The sequence below is a fragment of the Anabrus simplex genome, chromosome 2 (genome assembly GCF_040414725.1).
Source record: "Anabrus simplex isolate iqAnaSimp1 chromosome 2, ASM4041472v1, whole genome shotgun sequence".
In the NCBI taxonomy this organism is placed as follows: domain Eukaryota; kingdom Metazoa; phylum Arthropoda; class Insecta; order Orthoptera; family Tettigoniidae; genus Anabrus; species Anabrus simplex.
The window spans coordinates 726,884,027-726,905,926 of NC_090266.1; the positions used below are offsets into that span (position 1 = coordinate 726,884,027).

Sequence of the window (21,900 nt, forward strand, 5' to 3'; positions counted from 1 at the left end):
GAATTAGCTAGCCTCCGTTCGGGATGAGTAAATAACACTTGTTGTTGTCGCACGCGCTCAAGTAAATCGTTAAGTTAATTTTAGCATTACTGTATGTTGCAATATACTACTTGTATGAAACCTTTCTTTAGCTGTAGTCGCTTAAATGCGGCCAGTATCCAGTAATCGGGAGATAGTGGGTTCGAGCCCCACTGTCGGCAGCCCTGAAGATGGTTTTCCGTGGTTTCCCATTTTCACACCAGGCAAATGCCGGCCACTTCCTTCCACTTCCTAGGCCTTTCCTCTCCCACCGTCGCCATAAGACCTATCTGTGTCGGTTGGACGTAAAGCAGAATAGCAAAAAAATGAAACATTTATTTTTATCTCTAACATTTACCGTACAATATAATGGAATGAAATGACAATAAGAAATCATCAAATAATCCTATAAATATATCTATATAATAATAATAAGAATAAGTAGAAAAAGAAGAAGAAGACGAAGAATGGCATGCGGCCTCCGAAGAGGCCTGGTGCAGGTTTTTCGTGTTGGCGCCGTATAGTCCACATGATCGTCTATGGGGATGAGGCCGTACCTATGATGAATTCTAATTATGAAAACTGCACACAAAGCCAGTCTCCGAGCGATCGGAATTAACAAATAAAAGTTAAAATCCTCGGCCCGGCCGGGAATCGAACCCGGGACCCTCTGGACCTAAGGCCAGCGCGCTAACCATTTAGGCACGAAGCCGGATATTAATATGATTTTGGTTCGCCTTTTCCTTTTATCACAGCCCTGACTCAGTTGTGGGGACGTTCCACCATATGTCGTGATGTTTTCATGGGAATGACATCTCATTCTCCTCGAATAGCCGTAGCCAAATAACTTGTTGATTTTGGACGATGGGACGATGGGATCTAGAACGAAGTCACCGAGCTAACATATCACATAGGTGCTCTTTGGGTTTAGGTCGGGACTCTCAGTGGGCCGGTCCAGTTGTAGAGTATTGTTATCCTTAAGCCATTTTCATACAGAACCCACTTATGACTCGGAGCATTTTCATGTCGGTACTGTAACGTTAAGCCGGTTAGGTGAATTAACACACAACTGGTAGAGTTTAACTTAAGATTTATTAATTGCAACTAATTATTGATTACACAACTACATAGAATCAATTACACCAGCTCGCACTATCTCTCTGCTCTCGCTAATTCAATTAAACCTACTAGTTATTCACTCTGATGCACTAAAACATCCACAGCACACACTTTTCCACTGCTGTCACTTAGAACCTAAATTAAGCTCACTGTACTCTACCACGATCACACAGTTCTCAGCTTACGTGCAACATAATCTTACAATGCTCTAGGGGGGTACACTGTCCGTACACTCACGGCAGACTTTGTTGACTGTTCCATGCAGCTGAGCTGCTCTGTCCCTCACTCTCCCTCAGTTCACACACACAGCACTAACAGTAATCAGCTCTCACTGTCCACTGATTGATCCAGTGCTCCACAGAAGCACTCACTGGAAAAACTGACCCGTGTCAATCACTGGACCACTAAGGCCCATCCGGCCTGCCTTCAATGGGGAGGTCAGCCCTTCCATATACATTACGAAGGGAGAAGCCTCCAGAGTCCTCTAGAGAATCCACAAGCTCTGCATTCATCTTCTAGTCCTTTCTCTCACCATTAGGGAGGCATGCAGTGAGATCACGGTGAGGTGGTGGAGGGGCTGGCCTAACACACTTGGCTCGAACCGGTTGCTGCAGCGGCAAGCGGGTGGGGCCCTAAGTCGGTGACATCACTCGCGGCTGGACATGCTCCTCCCAAGGCCTTACACTAAAATGTCGGAAAACGTCACGGTAGTAGCAATGGTCATCGCCGAACTGTGTTTCCGTGGTAGGTAGTACGAAATGATTCACAGTGTGTTAATATCCTTCTGCGTTTACATTGCGATACAGGCCTACAAGGGGACCGAGTGCATGGAATGAGGAAGCATCCTCACACCATAATGCAACACCCTCCAGACTTCGTTATTGGCACTAAACATTCAGGTAGATAGCGTTCTCGGGACATTCTCCATACCCAAATCCTCCCATTGAATTGCCAATATTTATAACATGATTAATCAGTCCAAATTACCTGTTTCCAATGCCCCAGTGTCCAGCAGCGTCGCTTCATACTACGCTACAGGCGGTGTTTTCAATTAGGAGGGAAAATATTTGTTTTATGGGCATCTGCTCGACCATGAAACCCTATTATTTTTCGTTCCTGACGCACAGTCGTGGGAATGGCTGGACTTTGCGCGGTACGTCGAATTCCCCTGGTGATTATTTCTACAGACAACCGACGATATTCTCGCGCCACCTTCTTGAATGTTTGTTGGTCCCTGGAATTCAGTATATGTGGTCGACAGGACCATGGTCCTGCTGTGGTTGTACCATCACGTTTCCACTTTAGAATTACATCACTGGCAGTCGATTTGAGTATATTTGTACGGTTAGAAATGCCCCCTTGCAAATTTCTTTGCTATGTTGCCATCCTCACGTTGAAAATGACTTATCTCACCTGACCTATCCATGTTGCTATTGCGTCGTCACGTTGAGCAATGCAAACGGTCCTGCCTCCTTTTGTACCTATACATTGCATTATTTATTGTTGTTCACTAGTATGCAGGGCTGCCCGGGTATATTTGATCAGAGAGTGTGTATATAAGGAAATATAAAGGTCTAATGTTACTGACTTAGAGACCCCCCGTCTTGATCACTACAGGATCAGATAATGCTTCACCTACTCTAATTCTCTGATTTATATTTTCTAGAAACTTATTCACCCAATCAATCACTCTCTTTTCTAGTCCAATAACCCTCATTTTTTTCAGCAGTCTTCCATGATCTACCCTGTTAAAAGCATTGGATAGGTCAATAACGATACAGTCCATTTGACCTTCTGGATCTAAAATATCTGCTCTTTTTCGCTGGAATCCTACAAGTTGAGCATCGCCGGAGTAACCTTTTCCTAAACAAAACTACCTTCTATCAAACAATAATTTCGTAAACTTGTAATACATTCAAAAAGTGTGCTTTCCTTCAGTTTACATACAGCATATGTCAAGTTGACTGGCCTGTAATTCTCCACTTTATGTTTAACAACCTTTCCCCTATACTGTACACTAGGGCTACTATAGCAACCCCACTTCTAATGGTATAGTTCCTTCATGCAAACAGTAATCAAATTATTTAAAACCATTGCCTCTAGTAAATCCCCAGAAATCTTCTCGATTCCGGCTGCTTTTCTAGTTGTCAACTTTTCTTTTTGTAAATATCTTTATTATCATAGGTAAATTTCAGTACTTCGCTAGTATCAGTCACCTCCTCTACCTGGACCTTACTCTTATATCAAACAATCTTTGCGTACTGCTGACTTACCTCTGTCTTAAATCCTTACATAGAATTTTCAACATTGTTTTGAATAGGCCTATACACACCCATTGTTAATAATGATTCCGTGAATGCCCTTGGAACCTGTTTCTGCCTTCAAGTATCTACACATACCTTCCATTTTTCACTAAAATTCATAATGTCTACCAATTATGTTCGCTATCAGGTTACATTTAGCTGAGTTTTTCTCTATATTCAATTCCTGGTAAGTTCCTTCAATCTCTGCTTACTTCTATAACCATTCATAATTATATTTCTTAGCTTGGGAACAACTACAGTGCCGTTTCCAGCACCAGAACAATTCTACATTACTTTCCTCTTCCACTCAGATAGGATTCAATCAACTTTGAACGTCGGTTTTGAAAACATGAGAGTTCTAATGAGGTGTTTTACTTCCGATTTAACGATACAATCGAATTTTTAACATTGTTTTGAATAGGAATGTAAGGACAACGAGAAAATATCGAATAATTAGTGAATTTGAATTCACCATGTTCTACTGTATGATCCAATAACAATTGTACCGGGGGTACACCTTCTCCGTCCAGTTGAACTGCGCGCCTTCTAGAAGGCCATCTGTGCTGTGAATCCTAAACTATGTATCTGAAGATACCTTTAATCTTTAGACGTCTCTACTGTCGGCCTAGGTGCCCCCTCTGACAGGAGGACGGACAATTCATTTTTAAGGGAATTTTCAATTTTCAATAGTGGTGAACCTTAAGTATTTGTAGATTTTTTAATGTGTTAAGGTTACCAGGACTTCTACAGGCTTCCTTCTTCCGTAAGTTGTTGACCAATCAGGAATTGTTGTGTATATTTTGTAGCCAATTAAAATGGGGTGTGTGAGCAGGCAATCTGCCTAGCTCAAGATAGTTCTGGAACATTCCCCCCTGAGTTGCTATAAAGGCTGGGCGCTTTAGGGCCGTACTGTCGTCTTCACCGCTCCGGTCTAGTGTGTGTGTACGGCGTAATAGGAGGCAGGGGCAGCCCTGCCATCGTCGGAAGGCCCATCAACTCAAGGTAATGGCAGGCATCTCTTAACATGTAATAGCTCCAGGCAGTTAGCTTGAGGGGAAGGTTTCAAACTTCTTTTCTTAGTGCAAAATTCTAAATTTTCTGTTTAAATGTAAATTATCGGCAAGTCTAAGTACTCGGTTCAAATCCCTGCTGGGAAATATGTAAATTTAGAGAATAAAGAGTGTTCACCCACTATTAATTCCCACTCAACTTGGTATGGGGTGACTAAGATTTAAGAAACCCCTAAATTCTCAACACTATTTTGGAACTTAATATTTCTCATCTAGTCACTTCTCTGTAGTATAGGCTTAGCCTATGCAACTTCGGGCCATGAGCCCATGTAGGATTTCAAGTTTCTTTCAAAAGGAGTGTAAGTGTTTCGCCTCCTAAGCATTTTCTTCATGGCTTAAACCTTTTATTTTGTACTTTAAGGCCATTTAGGATGGGCACTCATTGCCCCTGCTTAAATTGTCATTATATATAGACCAGTGTGTAACAGACTGCCGAGCAGAAATGACAGTAAATACAGTGTTTGAAGTGTAAATTTGGCAAGAAACGTGTGCCTCTTAGAGGCTGGACTTTAGTAAAATTTTGGAGCTCAGTCACCTATAATGAAAATGTGTGGAGCGAATATGCTCTTGTAAAATAGTCTACCTTTCGAGCTTCAATGCTCATTTCGTGTAAATTTTTGTGTCTACGATTTTCACCATTTTACCTGACTTTTTAATTTAAGACATTTTTATTGTGGGAGCTGACGGGCTGATATTTAACTGTTATTTGTTGTTGTTAGTTCAGATTTTGTAACTACCAATTTTTAAAAAAAGAAAGAAATAAAGTTGTTAACTTTAGTGTTTGAACTTATGCTCTGATCTTTTCTCTGTCCATGCATTCACACCAGCACCTTCATACACCTCTGTAATCCACGGAAATCCCGTAAAAACAATAATAATAGTTATTAATCATAATCATAATAAATGAATTACATTGTAGAATATTATATAATATAAATTATATTATTATTTTAAGAAGCGTAAAATGCATGGCATCAGTCCGAAAAACGTACTATTCGAAATACAGTGTGTACGTATTACTTTTCGGATTTGTTCCATGTGGAAGAGGGAAACCACAGCGAAACACATATGTTGCGAAAGCTTTGCTTCACCTCTTCGTAACTGAAATATTTTGTTTCACTGCGGTCAAATCGTGTGTCAAAATTGGAAATTTTTAAGGCATAATCGTGAAATTGATTTCAAAATTCGATGGAGTTCTCATAGCATTTATCACTCACTATAATCATCGGCAGTTCTTTCAGTGTGCATGTCACCTTTTGTGTAAAATAACGTTGGCTCAAATCCGTTAAATGACGATCGTTTTATATACAGTTGATCAAATAATAATAATGAGCGTATGGTGCTGTATATTCCTTATACTTAATATTTTATTACATTTAATTTTAATTATTATTAAAATATAATTCACCCTCCATGTGAAATCCCACGACAAACATTATGTCTATAGGTTCAATTGTTTCCGATGAAAATGTACCTGCGAATATCTTATACAATATAATGCGATCATTCTTTTTGAGAGCCTATCCATTGAGACATCAAGACATTAGAGCATTCAGTTGACAGTATATCAGAGAAATATTGCCTCATTACTTTGAATTAGATGTTACAACAGCGCGCCAAGAGTTCTTAGAATGCCTAATTCCTGTTTTCAACAAGGGAAAACATTTAGATCAATATTTAATATATATATATTCAATAATTAGCAACACAAGTCGTATTACAATGCATAGGTCATAACTGTATTTCAACTATATCATACTTAATTAATATCTGGCCTGCTGTTCTAAAGTATTTAGAATACGGAAAATGTGTACAATTTCAAAAATAATATTTGCGCTTATATAAAGGGAAGGTAAAAGACATTAAATTCTTTCATTAGCCATGAAATGAAAATTGTGAAACTAATGAAATGTAAAGAGGAATTCAGTGTTTAACGGTACACAATTCTTCATGGCCTCATTTTTATGTCGTATGCAATGAACTTTAAGAGAACGATATCTTCCTAAATTTCAAGATACGATGCCTCTTATCCTAATGAAGAGCCCCCGTACTGCGACTGAATTCATACAGCCTTAAGCTGTTATTTATTGGACTATCCGGGAAGTTCTGAGCGTATTCCTATGCGTTTAAAAAAATACCTCCACCTATCCGCCATTTCTTTTGGCAACTTAACATTCCGCTCTCGTAGAACCGTCGGTGGGTCAAAAGAAGTGGAGGTCGGATGGCTCAATTTCCACTGTGATGAGTGAGGTAAAGCATCCCAACCAATCTGGTGAAACATTCTGCGGATGACCAAATGCCCGTAAGGCCTCGTTTTGTCTTGACAGAACGAAACTCAATTCCTGATTGAAATGATGGCTTCTTTTGTTGAATATGTTGGTATAATTTCTCGAACTAGATACACTACACATCCGAACTGACCGTCAGATTGTGTAGAAGTAGTTCAAAGTAACGGAGTTGATACCTAAACAGCACACGCACTCAGATGAGGCTTCATGTGTATTTAGTCAACCGCAGTATGTTCCAGGACATTGAGCCATCCGACTCCCACTTGTTTCGATCCACAAATCACAAATGATTTACATGTTTGTACAGCGTTTTCCCTTCTTCGCACATATCACGGGCCATAAATGCAACTATACTTATCGATATCGTAGGTAAGACCAAAAGTCGCTATGTTAAAGTATTACAACTCAGACCAGAAAGCATCTCTTACGTAAGATTGAATATTGCACAAGATTCTTCGAAGGATTCTCACATTTAACAGTATGAAAGCCATAGACCTTTTTCTTTTCTTTTTCTTTTTTTCCTGAGAATTTTGTCACATAGCTGGTTTTCATAGAGTTGACATCAGGAAAGGCACCCGGCCGTAAAACTAGGCTAATTCCATACCATGTGCTGACCCGAGGAAAATGCAGAAAAGACCAAGGAGGAGAATAAGATGCATACCTGGTTTTTCAGGCATAAGGACAATACTCGGAACTTAATAATCATGTTATTTAAATTACGTCCCATTAACTACTTTTACGGTTTACGGAGATGCCGAGGTGCCGGAGTTTTGTCAAGCAGGAGTTCTTTTACTTGCTAGTAAATATACCGACACGAGGCTGACGTATTTAAGGACCTTCAAATACCATCGGACTGAGCCGCGATCGAACCTGCCAATTTGGGGTCAGATGGCCAGCGCCTCAACCGTCTGAGCCATTAAGCCCGACGGGGAGCTTTATAAGAAGACATATCTTCTACTGACCGCCACAGAACGGTAAAAATAGACGCTGTTAAATATGACATTGCAAGTACTGTAGTATCATTTCGTTACTCGCACAAGTGCAATGTTGAACGTCAAAACTTAATCCAATTAATAACACTCATAACTGTACCGTCAACCCAATAAATTATCGATGGCCTAGTTCCAATACCGTGTATCTGACAATGCTCTTCCTATCAATTATGTTCCTTAAGACTGGTCTCGCCTCCCAGTAACATATGGATATGCAGTCCATCAGAACAATCTTTGTTGTGTTCATTCTCCTATGTATGTACAGGAAAATGAGCCTTAAATACCGTAGGAGTGAGTAAATACGTCACGCAAACATACATTCCTACAGTCTTTCTTTCTTAATCTGTTTATTGTCCAGGGTTGGCTTTTCCCCCGGACGTAGCGAGGGATCCCACCTCTACCGCCTCAAGGGCAGTGTCCTGGAGCTTCAGACAGCGGATCGGGGGATACAACTGGGGAGAATGATCAGTACCTCGCCCAGGCGGCCTCACCTGCTATACTGAACATGGGCCTTGGTGGGGGATGGGAAGATTGGAAGGGAAAGACAAGGAAGAGGGAAGGAAGCGGCCGTGGCCTTAAGTTAGGTACATCCCGGCATTTGCCTGGAGGAGAAGTGGGAAACCACGGAAAACCACTTCCAGGATGGCTGAGGTGGGAATCGAACCCACCTCTACTCAGTTGACCTCCCGAGGCTGAGTGGACCCCGTTCCAGCTCTCGTACCACTTTTCAAATTTCGCGGCAGAGTCAGGAATCGAACCCGGGCCTCCGGGGGTGGCAGCTAATCACACTAACCACTACACCACAGAGGCGGACCATTCCTACAGTACGGCACGTTAAAGTTCATTTTCCTTTACACATAAAGTATAGGATAATGAACACAACGGAAATTGTTCTGATGGACTGCGTATCCACATGTGACTGGGAGGCGAGACCAGTCTTAAGGAGAATAATGGATAGGAAGTGCATTGCAAGATATGTGCTACGGTATTAGAACTAGGCCACCTATCACTTGCGAGTTAAAGCATATCGCACAGGGGACTAGCTCTTTTATTCCGCACAAATATCGTGTATTAAATGAAGGTACCAACCCGTTGCGCTTTCCTCTTATCGGCCCGCTGGTTCTGGTGGTAGATACGACTGAAGTTGGACACGATTACAGGCACCGGCAGAGCGATCACCAGCACTCCACTGAGGGAACATACTCCTCCTACGATCTTACCGGCGATCGTCTCGGGGACCATGTCACCGTACCTGCAACAGCAAATAACTACAATAGCATCTAATGTCTCTCTCATGTGCTAAGATAACATACAGAATTGAAATCAAACATTTTCGAATTACTTTTTTCAGTTGAAAGTTGTCTGTAAAATAGAAGTGAAAAACTAAACTTTTGATCCTCAGTGTTAGTAATAATTGTGCCTGGTGGTCACAGATCGCTTTACCACCACACTGTACAACGCGTTGCAAAACTATCCCCACAAATTGATAACAGAGACAGAAAACATCAAGATGAACATATAGTATTTTGTACTGGAATATATGTCTACTTACGGCAGCAGTTGGTGCGAGGATATGTGCAAAAAGTTGTTCGTTTAAGCCGGTTATTATTGGATTGAGTGGTAAAGTACTCCCCTCGCCACTTACATTCATACAGTAAACAATTTATAGTGAGCATCAATGCTGGGACGGATCGTCTGATACCCTGGTCACTATAAAACTCATCTCCTGGCTACCGAGATCATCTGATCTCACATGTCCTGATTTCCTTTTTGGAGACATATCAAGCAGCTCGTGACAGTCTTCGATCGTCCGTCATCGCTTGAACTACACATGGCTTGCCGAGAGTCTTCGAACGTATACCACAATGAAAGTTTCGACGTTGTTTACTATGCATTCCTGCTGGTGGTCATAGCTTCGGGCATCTACTGTGAATCTCTTTCTACATTACCTTCACCCATAACTTTGTAAATATTCCCTAGCATCAACGTATGATTTCAGCGAACATGCATTCTTATCCAACATACATTTTGATGCATTCTATCTCTCGTACCACTTTCTAGAGATAGTCTTGCAACATGCTGTATGTTAAATTTGTCGTAGACGAAATCACACACACACACACACACACACACACACACACACACACACACACACACACACACACACACACACACACACACACGAAATTTCTGAACTAAATGAGTGAGATCTTCACTTAACCCTTATATGGTAGAAACGGCAAAGGAAAGGGCGTGTTCCATCATCCATTACTTAATTCTGCTGTGTTCATTTTTCTCTAATTTAAAATTCTGTACGCTCTGACAGAATAAATTTAAAAGAAACAGTGCTCAAACGAAATGTATTTGTAGATTTTTGAGAGATTACTTCATCTTTTGTAGATAGTGTTGCCATTATTATTCATGGAAATTAATCATTAACAAACAAATTCGATCAATAACATAACCTTACAATATTCCGCCATCCATTGTACATAACATGAATTTAAAGCCATATAGTTCTTGAAATATTTCAACCAACTTGTTACACCTCCATGTACGAATCGATAGCTAGAACGAATTTCTTTGATGTTACTCTTTATGCTGGTGCATATTTTAGGAGATAAGACCAGTGAGATAACTAACTCCGTTTACTGATTTGACAGAAATGGTATCCAAAAGGTCTGGTGTGATCCTCTTTAACTGCAAGAATTTGAGGTTAGGACTGAGAAATTTACTCGGAAACTTGGGGTAAGATCATTTTCAGAGTTGGTTTGTGTAGGTAGAGTAATACACGCAACGACCTCACGTTGGCCACCGACAGCATCGCTATCTGAATGTTTACCGGTAACTATTTAATTTAATGCTGTTACCATCGGCAATATACCAACGATTCTTTCATTTTTAATTTCATAATTCAAAGAGTCTTCAGGGAAACACACCTTATGAGCAATATGTTTCATTTAAAGCAAAATACACGGCCAGTTCATTGATGTACTCAGCTCCTAAGAGGAACTACACACACGAAAGCTGTTTGTCACAGTGGATGGAGAATGGAGTACCTTCATTGAGTAATACACAGGGATTTGGCTGGTCGACAAAACAGTTAGAAATATTTGAAAGTTAGAAAGTTGAGAAAGGGACTGCCAAGTCGAGTCTGTAAAGGCGTGCTCTTGCTTATCCGGGAGGACGTGGGCTTGATTCCCCGGCAAGAAGTCGAAACATATATAAAAAAGATTTCCATTTCCCAAGTGGCGCATGGTGCTGAGATTCACTCAGTCTGTACCCAAAATGAGTTCCAGGTTACTTCCTGGGGGTAAAGGCGGCCGACCGTAGAGCAAACCACTCTACCCCACTTACTACCGGGATTACGGAAAGGGTACTTCAAGGGTCTATATGGCCTGTACGGTGTGGACAGAAAGTTGAAAACAATAATATTGATATATTATTATGGACCATCTAAGCAACTGTTATTAACAGTAATTAAGTTATTGGTGACAGGCGCTCATATTGTGGTCCACGTGAGTTTCGTAGTTTAAATCCTCACACGAAATTTCTGAACTAATTGAGTGAGATCTTCACTTAACCCTTAAATGGTAGAAACGACAAAGGAAAGGTTGGCGTATTGTCGACGGTAACATTAAATTAAAGACAGCAGTGCTCTCGATGGCCAATGTGAGGTCGCGAGTGTATTACCTGTCCTCAGAGGAGATACAGGAGTTACACACGAAAGCTGTTTGTGACAATGGATATAGAATGAAGTAGGCTACCTTCATTGAGTAATACACAGGATTTTGGCTGTGTACATTTTGTTTAAAATACTTGCACCTTATACATAATAGAATGATCGTTGAGTATTACATGAAATTAAACTTCTTTGTTATGAAGTGCGCATTAACAAGAATATCCCGCTCGTGCTTTCCAGATTTGAGCATCATGATGCTAAGTTCATTGCACTCCTTGAAAGTCTCTGACAATAATTCAATCGAAGATTGAAAGACTTCTCCATGCTGGAAGTAATAAAAATATTTTTCTAAATCATTTACCACGATTGTTGTTAGTGAGATAACTACTTGTCTTTCGAGAAGCTTGAAAATTGAAGATAAAGAAGCTCTCAAAATGGAAACAATAAACCTACAAAATATCACTCTGAAATCTCATTTCAGCGACGGAAAAGTTCGTAACTTGGCCGATAAAAACTCTCAATGAGTGTTGCGAAATTGCACCTAGAAACTCCACTCCTACTGCACATCAACGTACAAAGATCACTTTGAAACATATGAAGTCAAAATGCAGATCAGATGAATTGATTTTCATCTTGGTAACTGCTTGCCTACAACGAGCTCCAGTTATCTTCCCGACAGCCTAAAGATATCGTTACTCAAATTTCAGGAAGTCCAAAATTTACAGATTTTTGTGTCTATGCAAATTAAAATTGCTATTAAGTTACTCCATTAATCTCTTCATAAATAACAATAGGAAACGGGGTGTTAGCCATGCAGTTAGAGTTACGTTTCTGTGAGCTTGTATTCGGGAGGTAGTGGGCTTGAATCCTACTGCCGGCAGCCCTGAAGATGGTTTCGTGTGGTTTTCCATTTTCGCACCATGCAAATTTCTGTTGCTTCGTTAAAGGGCTCTGTTTATTGTGCTCTACAGTTTCGGAACACTTGTGAGATGTATTTCCATGTTTTATATCTTAAATGGTGTAAATATGGAAAGGAGGCTTCCATAATATTTATCCCAGTATTTTTCTGAAGTAGTAATAGGAAGTTCCGGAGAGCAGTATTGAAGATAGCCTACGCTGGAGGTCGAAATCCACAACCGCAACAAACAGACCGCACCTAGTTGGGTTTAACATTGCATGAGATGAAGAAGATCAGATGTGCCCTTAACCCACGCTGGTCATGACCTAGCCGGACCACGAGCCGCGGATAATGTGGGTGGAGGCTCTGCAGCTCTATTGTAATTGACCTTTCAGTGCGATCGATAGAGCAGCTGAAACTGCAATCACGTGGTCTAATTGCACCTCAGCGCTGCCAATGTGAAATTACTGTATGTGGCAATCTGTGTTGTTGCTGTGTTTGAACTAGTATGTAATCTGCGATTGAGGCAGGCTGCCACTACGATCTAGAGGTTAGGATATTAATTTCCCGCCAAGTCAGCCTCGATTCAATACGAAATTGTGTAATGGAAGTTCAAATCCTAGTATGAAGCATGAGTGTTGAGATGGGGTGCGTATAGCCCTAAGCGAAACGCCCATCCAAGTTTGATTCCCGTTGCTGGTCAAACTAGGAGCAGTGTTCCACATTATCTCTAAACGAATGCCAGGGTGGTTTGCTTTCCAGTCCAAGCACGGTCAATTACTAAGAAATTAATCAGTTGAAACACCTTTGTTCCGCAGTGCATACTAGACAGCGAAGGCAAATGAGTTCACAGTATTTTTAAACGAAGTGGCCTATTCTTATGTATTTTTCCCTTGCTGAATTCAGAACTAACCGTGAAACTGATGATTTGGGTAGTGCTTTCAATGTACCGTGGTATTTATTAATTAAGTGCTAACAACTACGTATCCCACTGCATCGACGTATCTTAATGAACAGGATAGAGCTAGAGTAATTTCTTTCTTGGCCTGTCTGTTATGTTCTGACTATACAGTACCACTTATCACTCACCATCAGAAATCAGCCAGCACAGCTGAGGCATGCTGGTGGAAACGTCCCCCATATCCGTCATTTACTTCGTTGTGATTTACCGAGAAGTAGTATAAACAAATAACAGAATACATACATTTTTAGAGACATGTTATTATTATTATTATTATTATTATTATTATTATTATTATTATTATTATTACAAGTTGCTTTACGTCGCACCGACAAAGATACGTCTTATAGCGACGATGGGTCAGGAAAAGGCTAAAGTGGGAAGGAAGCTGCCGTGGCCTTAATTAAGGTACAGCCCCAGCATTTGTCTGGTGAGTAAAAGAGAAACCACGGAAAACCATCTTCAGGGCTGCTGACATTGGGGTTCGAACCCATTATCGAGCTCGGTATATCCCATTATTTGTTATTGTCTCAGCATGTTATCCACCCATTTTCCTGCATTTGAAGCGCTGTCGTTTCCTATGCAGTTCTGTGTACTGATTGGAATGGGACCCTACTGTAGCTTCTTTCTCTATTCCTTCCAACAGTGTCCCAAAATGGTCACCTATCATGAGACTTCATATCCGAGTGCCAATAAATATGCCTTACTGCCCCACTAAGTTAACGAAACTTCTGGAAAAGAAAATCAAATACCTGTCCATCCTCATTGAGTGCCTTCAAACAATATTTGCTAAGCCCTAATTTCACATGTAACAACAGTAAAAGTGTACGGTAATCATCATAAAATGACAAACCCATACAAAAAATACCGTGTTGATGATTCATAACACAGTAAGGTAAAAAACACAGTCTGTATCAGCACTATATCCTACTATTTTCAGAATTTACAGAAACAAGTTGTTGCTGGTGATAGAATTTAATTTCCGAAAACCGGTTCTAACAAATGAATGTGACTTGCGCTGATATAGACTTTGTTTTAATGACCTTATTGTACAGTAAACGTGTTGTCATGTGTTATGATGCAATGGTACTGTATATTCATTCAGTAGGGAAATAATAATATAATGTACCCGTGTATCTTCTTAACACGAACTAATCAAGCAAATTGAAGCTCATTTTCCGATTCAGCGAGTTCGAATTACTAGAGAAATGATACGTTCACAGAAGATAGATTTCGGCGATTGACCAGTATTATTAAAGAGATATCATTTGTGCCATGAACAAAGCTGTTCACCTAGATGTTAAAAAAATCCATGAAATGAAGTACCAGAAACAGTAGGCTAAGGCTGTGTTTGGGAATGCTACAACCGCAGCATTTGTAACGTCCGACTCATTGGCTGAATGGTCAGCGTACTGGTCTTCGGTTCAGAGGGTCCCGGGTTCGATTACCGGCCGGATCGGGGATTGTAACCTTCATTCGTTAATTGCAATGGCCCTGGGGCTGGGGTGTTTGTGCTGTCCGCAACATCCCTGCAACTCACACACCACACATAACCCTATCATCCACTACAATAACACGCAGTTACCTACACATGGCAGATGCCGCGGTACCCTCATCGGAGGGTCTACCTTACAAGGGCTGCACTCGGCTAAAAATGGACACACGAAATTATTATAGCATTTTAACTTAATTTGGCTTTATATTCTTCATATGAAACACGCACGTGGCCATGGTGATAGGTTTCTGCGTTAGATATACTGTTTTAATACGACGTTACTGTATTAATAATCTGCACATACTCAAAACCGATGCTACGTGCTACCTGGGCATCGCGAATGATGCTACCAAAAGAGAAAAAGCAAGCTTGTAGTTGAACGCTAGCGTTTAGTAAATTCACACAAGCTTGCAGACTGACCCTGTAATAATTAAGAGGTAAATTTCTCAAGGCAGTGTTATTGGACCTTTATATAAATGATAAGAGTAAAGAAGTTGAATCAGAGATAAGGCTTTTTGCAGATGACGTTATTCTGTACAGAGGAATGTTACAAGATTGTGAGCAACTGCAAAACGACCTCAATGATAAAGCTGGAATTCAAGAGGACAAATTGGGGCAAATATTCGTTTAAAGGAAGGGGAGTTATGGATTGGAATAACTTACCAAGCGAGATGTTCAATACATTTCTAATTTCTTTGAAATCATTCAAGAAAAGGCTTGGAAAACAACAGATAGGGAATCTGCCAACTGGGCGACTGCCCTAAATGCAGATCAGTAGTGACTGATTGTTGACTAAACGCTGAGAAGCATAAAAGTCTATAATGAAGAGGTCAATTATTATTATTATTATTATTATTATTATTATTATTATTATTATTATTATTATTATTATTATTATTATTAATATTAATTCATTGTTCTCTTCACGTCCAAGTAAATTTGCATTTGTTTTTCTACTTTTAGCAGTAGTTAATGAAAACTTATTCAGCAGTTGCCACCTACAGAGGAGACGTATTCCTAATCACATGAACATACAACAGATTCTCACTTGCTTAAACTAGTGAAATGTGCACACGGTTAGCGACAGGCAGCAGTATGCTGGCTGGCTGGCTGGCTGGCTGGCTGGTTTTTCACTCCGGTATTTACGAGTTGGTTGATTTGCTGTAATGAAGTCCAGCACGAAATGTCTCTGCAGGTAATTGTACCTGGAATGTCAATAGCTTCTTATTTATGAACTGTTTGATTTACAGCAGGGAAGTCCAATTAGTTGTACACGAAACATTGCTGCTGGCAATTGGGCCCGGAATTTGAACTGCTGGGTGTTACGAGTTAGCCGAGTGCCCGAAATGAAGCGTTATTCGGGTAAACGAAATGGTCTTGGCAGGTTGACACTTCACTGTTACCACGTGGCGACATTCAAGTCATATTTAGCTCGAGAACCCGTTAATGTCTTTCAAGTTATTGATTTTGTCGAGTTGCAAGAAGGTACAGAAATATCATTCTCAGTCAGTATTAAATACAGAATAAGTACAGAGTACTTGTTCACGGGTAACAATGCCCGCCTTTATCTATTATTATTATTATTATTATTATTATTATTATTATTATTATTATTATTATTATTATTATTATTATTATTATTATTATTATTATTATATACTTACAGGAGTTTAATTGGTATGGATTATAACCGTCCGTTGGTCCAACCTAATTTCCTAACACCTGTGGTCGAAGATGAGCGCAGCGCTGGCTTGAACAGATTCCGACTGCAACTGAAGGCTACACTTCCTTACTTCTGAAATCCCAGCAAGCAGCTGTACCAAAACTCAACAATTCAGCTCATTTTCATGCTATTTTATACAGAATACAAATAAAACATCAGTGCCCTGGAAAGTCCTCAATCAAGGGAGGGTTATGAGATGAGATTCCAGAATGTCCTGAAAAAGGGTTCCTAAAGGTGCGAATAATATCTACTAACAGCAAGAATCTCCATCCTATATGCTCTCTTAAATGACGACCGACTGTGCCCGGAATTGAACCCGCAACTTGAACACAGAAGGCGAGTGTCCACCTAACTACAACTTGCCGTTCACATCGGGCTATATTGGTTGATGACTGCGTGGAAACCAACGCTGCCGCTCATTTGGTTTGGCAAGTTTGTTCTCTCGGTTCCAGCCCTACCAAACATTCTTGGGACATATGAGGCGCCGTACAAGTGTGACTCCAAACCTCAAGTACAGCTGGATCAACTTGTTGTACTACACGTATTCCTGTCTGGGATAATCACACTCACTCACTCTACGACGATGGTTAGCTATTGGTATGGACATGGTATCCTAACTCGAAATGGCTTGTTTGGCAAAGTTCTGCGTTATTATGTGCAGAGACGATAGATTTTCGCAGTCGCGATGAATGTGAAATAAGGTTAATAGCTGTAAACGCTAAAAATACAATTAAATATATCAGCGTGTTTTTAATCCACGAAATCGAGTACAATATGCGAAATGTATGTTTTTTCCGAGAAATAAGAGCCAAATTACATTTTTATGATGCATTCTCGTGTAAAAAAGAAAAACAAGCCATGATGAGTGTGTGCGCTGTATGTGTTTTACTTTTAACCTGTTCACCTTCTAATCACATTGATGCAGTTAAATTTTTAAGCAAGTATAATTTAACTCTCAATGAAGGGCTAAACAAAGCAATGATGACAGTTTATGTTGTTAAACTTTCAGCGAGTGCTTCAAATAGGCTAACGTACGCTCAGATATCATCTCTAATAACGATTGCCTCATTGAATGTCAGGCTAAAAAGTTAAATTAAAGTCAAATTGAAAGGATTTGTTTAAAAAATTTAATGGGTCTGTTCAAACGACGAAATGAAATGATTTATTGCCTTCAATACTGATTCGTAAATGCTTGTAGATACATTTTATAAGTAAGCAGGTCCATATAATTTGACAGGCATATTTGTGTTTACAACGCCACAACATTTGTATTTGTTGCTTTAGTTATTTTTAATCTACACTAGAAAACCTAGAAAATACATCAATTGGGTAGTTAATGTTTTAGCATGCCATTTTATATTCGAAAATATCACGTTCATCGTAAAATGCTACAATATAGCAAACACAATTCTATAAAATGCGAAATTTAATTTTAAAATTATAATTCTTAGCTTTTTAAATGCTATCTCTAGTTATATATAATTATGAGTATCTTCGGATATGATATGAAATGACATGCTGTGTGGCCTCCGGAGAGGCCTGGTGCAGGTCATTTGACATGACCCCGTAGGCGACCTGCTCGCCGTGATGAGAATGAAATGATGATGAATACAGCACATACACCCAGTCCCCATGCCAGGGGAATTAACCAATTATGGTTAAATTTCCAGAGCCTGCCGGGAATCGAACCCGGGACACCTGTGACCAAAGGCAAGCACGCTAACCACTCAGGCATGGCGGCGGACACCTTCGGATATGATACTGAACTGATACGGTACAACTGTTTGCTCCTCATATGTGTGAGAAACCAATAACCTCCATTATTTTCAATTCTTTCATAAGACTGAAGTTTGTTAAACGACTTGGAACAAATAAGAGTTCAGTAGTCAATCCCTATCAGAAATACAATATAACTGAATTTTCATACGGAACCATTATTGGGGGGAATGGTGCCAACGTTTGTCATCGAGTGATTAACATGCTAGCTTCTTATATCTATGACTAGCCAGATACCCATACTTCGCTACGGTTTTAAACTGAAAGATTTCAAAGTTTTACATTTTAGAGAGTCCATTGTCAGCTGAGCCTGTAAAATACACCTTCAGTTCATACGTCAAACGGTTTTAGGGGAATGATTATTTATTTTCTGATTTAACACTCATTTTAACCCCGTACGGAAGAATTTGAATGTTTTAAACCCTATCTTATTTAACATCTAGGATGTAAAAGCGACCAACCTGTGAAATTTTGATCTTATAACTCAAACAGTAATGGAGGAATGCGTACCTTTTTGGGGTTGAATGCTTTTATTATTTATTAACATCTAGGACATAGAAGATCACCCTTCATAAAAAAAACTTCGTGCCTGAAACGGTTTTGCAAGAATGGATATTGTGCTTTTGAGAGTCAACCACCACCTAAGCCCCTTAGGGGAGAACTACTTTTGAAGTGTACGATATTTTACACCTAGGACATAAAAGAAGACCTCGCAAAATTACAACTTTGTACGTCAAACAGTTTTGGAGGGATGAATAATTTCGTTTACGGAGCTAATCTCATTTAACACTTTAGGGATGGAACGATACAAAATTCCTATTTAACACCTATGACTTAAAATATATACCGCTATTTGGAATTTTGTCTTCGTATGTTAAACCGTTTCGGAGGAAGGAATGAATTTTTTTTCGGATCTTAACCCCCATTTAACTCTCTGAGCGGTTAAATTTGTTTCAAACCTTCTGTTGTATGTATGTATAGATTGTCGGTTACAAGGATAATGTCCGGATAGAGGAGGTGCCTAATGCTAAAGAAGTATTAAAATTTACATAAGATAACAATGATATTTACAATAAGATTAAGTTGAAAACTAGAAAAGCGGCTGGAATTGATAAGATTTCTGGGGATATACTAAGGACAATGGGTTGGGATATAGTACTATATCTGAAGTACTTATTTGATTATTGTTTGGTTGAATGAGCTATGCTAAATGAATGGAGATTTGCAATAGTAGCCCCTGTGTATAAAGGAAAGGGTGACGAACATAAAGCTGAAAATTACAGGCCAGTAGATTTGACATGCGTTGCATGTAAACATTGGAAAGGCATTCTTTCTGATTATATTAGACATGTTTGCAAAATTAATAACTGGTACGATAGAAGGCAGTTCGGTTTTAGGAAAGGTTATTCCACTGAAATGAAATGTGGTATGGCTTTTAGTGCCGGGATATCCCAGGAAGGGTTCGGCACGCCAGGTGCAGGTCTTTCTATTTGACACCCTTAGGTGACCTGTGCGTCGTGATGAGGATGAAATGATGATGTAGACAACACATACACCCAGCCCCCGTGCCATTGGAATTAACCAATTAAGGTTAAAATCCCCGACCCGGCCGGGAATCGAACCCGGGACCCTCTGAACCGAAGGCCAGTACGCTGACCGTTCAGCCAACGAGTCGGACGGTTATTCCACTGAAGCTCAACTTGTAGGATTCCAGCAAGATATAGCAGATATCTTGGATTCAGGAGGTCAAATGGACTGTATCGCGATTGACCTATCTAATGCATTTGATAGGGTGGATCATGGGAGACTACTGGCAAGAATGAGTGCAATTGGACTAGACAAAAGAGTGACTGAATGGGTTGCTATATTTCTCGAAAACAGATCTCTGAGAATTAGAGTAGGCAAAGCTTCATCTGACCCTGTAATAAATAAGAGGGGGATTCCTCAAGGCAGTATTATTGGACTTTTATATTTTCTTATACATATAAATTATATGAGTAAAGGAGTAGAATCTGAGGTAAGGCTTTTTGCGGATGATGTTATTCTGTATAGAGTAATAAATAAGTTACAAGATTGTGAGGAACTGCAAAATGACCTCGATAATGTTGTGAGATGGACAGTAGGCAATGGTATGATGATAAACGGGGTTAAAAGTCAGGCTGTGAGTTTCACAAATAGGAAAAGTCCTCTCAGTTTTAATTACTGCGTTGATGGGATGAAAGTTCCTTTTGGGGATCATTGTAAGTATATGGGTGTTAATATACGGAAAGATCTTCGTTGGGGTAATCACATAAATGGGATTGTAAATAATGGATGCAGATCTCTGCACATGGTTATGAGGGTGTTTAGTGGTTGTAGTAAGGATGTAAAGGAGAGATCATATAAGTCTCTGGTAAGACCCCAACTAGAGTATGGTTCCAGTATATGGGACCCTCACCAGGATTACTTTATTCAAGAACTGGAAAAAATCCAAAGAAAAGCAGCTCGATTTGTTCTGGGTGATTTCCGACAAAAGAGTAGCGTTACAAAAATGTTGCAAAGTTTGGGCTGGGAAGAACTGGCAGAAAGAAGACGAGCTGCTCGACTAAGTGGTATGTTCCGAGTTGTCAGCGGAGAAATGGCGTGGAATGACATTAATAGACAAATAAGTTTGAGTAGCGTCTTTAAAAGTAGGAAAGATCACAATATGAAGGTAATGTTGGAATTCAAGAGGACAAAGTGGGGCAAATATTCATTTATAGAAAGGGGAGTTAGAGATAGGAATAACTTACCATGGAAGATGTTCAATACATTTCCAATGAAATCATTTAAGAAAAGGCTAGGAAAACAACAGATAAGGAATCTGCTACCTGGCGACTGCCCTAAATACAGATCATGATTGATTGATTGATTGATTGATTGATTGATTGATTGATTGATTGATTGTTATCATTTGAAATTTTAACTTCATAATTGAAACGGCTTCATGTAAATGCATATTTTTGTCATCATTCCTCACCCCCAGTCAAAACCCCTTAGGGGTGTATTGTTTTAAGACCACTTCTTATTTGTATCCTCAAAAAAGTATTCATCTCCTTTTATACACCCCTTGAGTTGATTCCACAACCCCCTCCCTCGCCACAAAATACGTGTGTCTTTATTTTGTAATGGACTGACCTCATCGCCGATATACCTCCAAGAAATATAAAAACACCGCACACACACAACTTTCATCTTCTCTGCTAGTCGCATCGGCCGCCGATCGTCAGCTAACGTTTTGCATGTCAGCTGATATCCCGATGGTGTCTCGCGCTACTGGCGCATGCTCCCGTAATTTCTATTACCTTCGAGAAAGTGCTAGTCTTTCTTTCCCTTATGTCTTCCCCTCTGCACTATGGTTTATATCTGCGGCTTCCATCATACCCAATTGAGATGGACTTCAAGCCTGTGTAGAGGGTGGACCTACGACTGTTTTATTATAATAATTCTATATTTTAATAATATATTATTTATCTTCTTCTCGCTCCTGAACGATGGACATGGACACGATGACTGACATTTAATTATGTTTTAAAAGCTGCAATATGAGCACTTGT

General features: G+C 39.8%; 1 protein-coding gene across 2 annotated transcripts in view; it reads right to left on the reverse strand.

Annotated features, from left to right (window-relative positions):
- LOC136863069 (potassium voltage-gated channel protein Shal) overlaps positions 1 to 9,037 on the reverse strand; it is a 313,703-nt gene extending 304,666 nt beyond the window's left edge. For both annotated transcript variants that reach the window (XM_067139401.2, XM_067139402.2), the window contains exon 1: positions 8,880 to 9,037. In XM_067139401.2, the coding sequence (XP_066995502.2) occupies positions 8,880 to 9,032 (153 nt within the window). In that variant the 5' untranslated portion in view covers positions 9,033 to 9,037. The remainder of the gene's footprint in view (positions 1 to 8,879) is intronic.
- Positions 9,038 to 21,900: the final 12,863 nt, after the last annotated feature.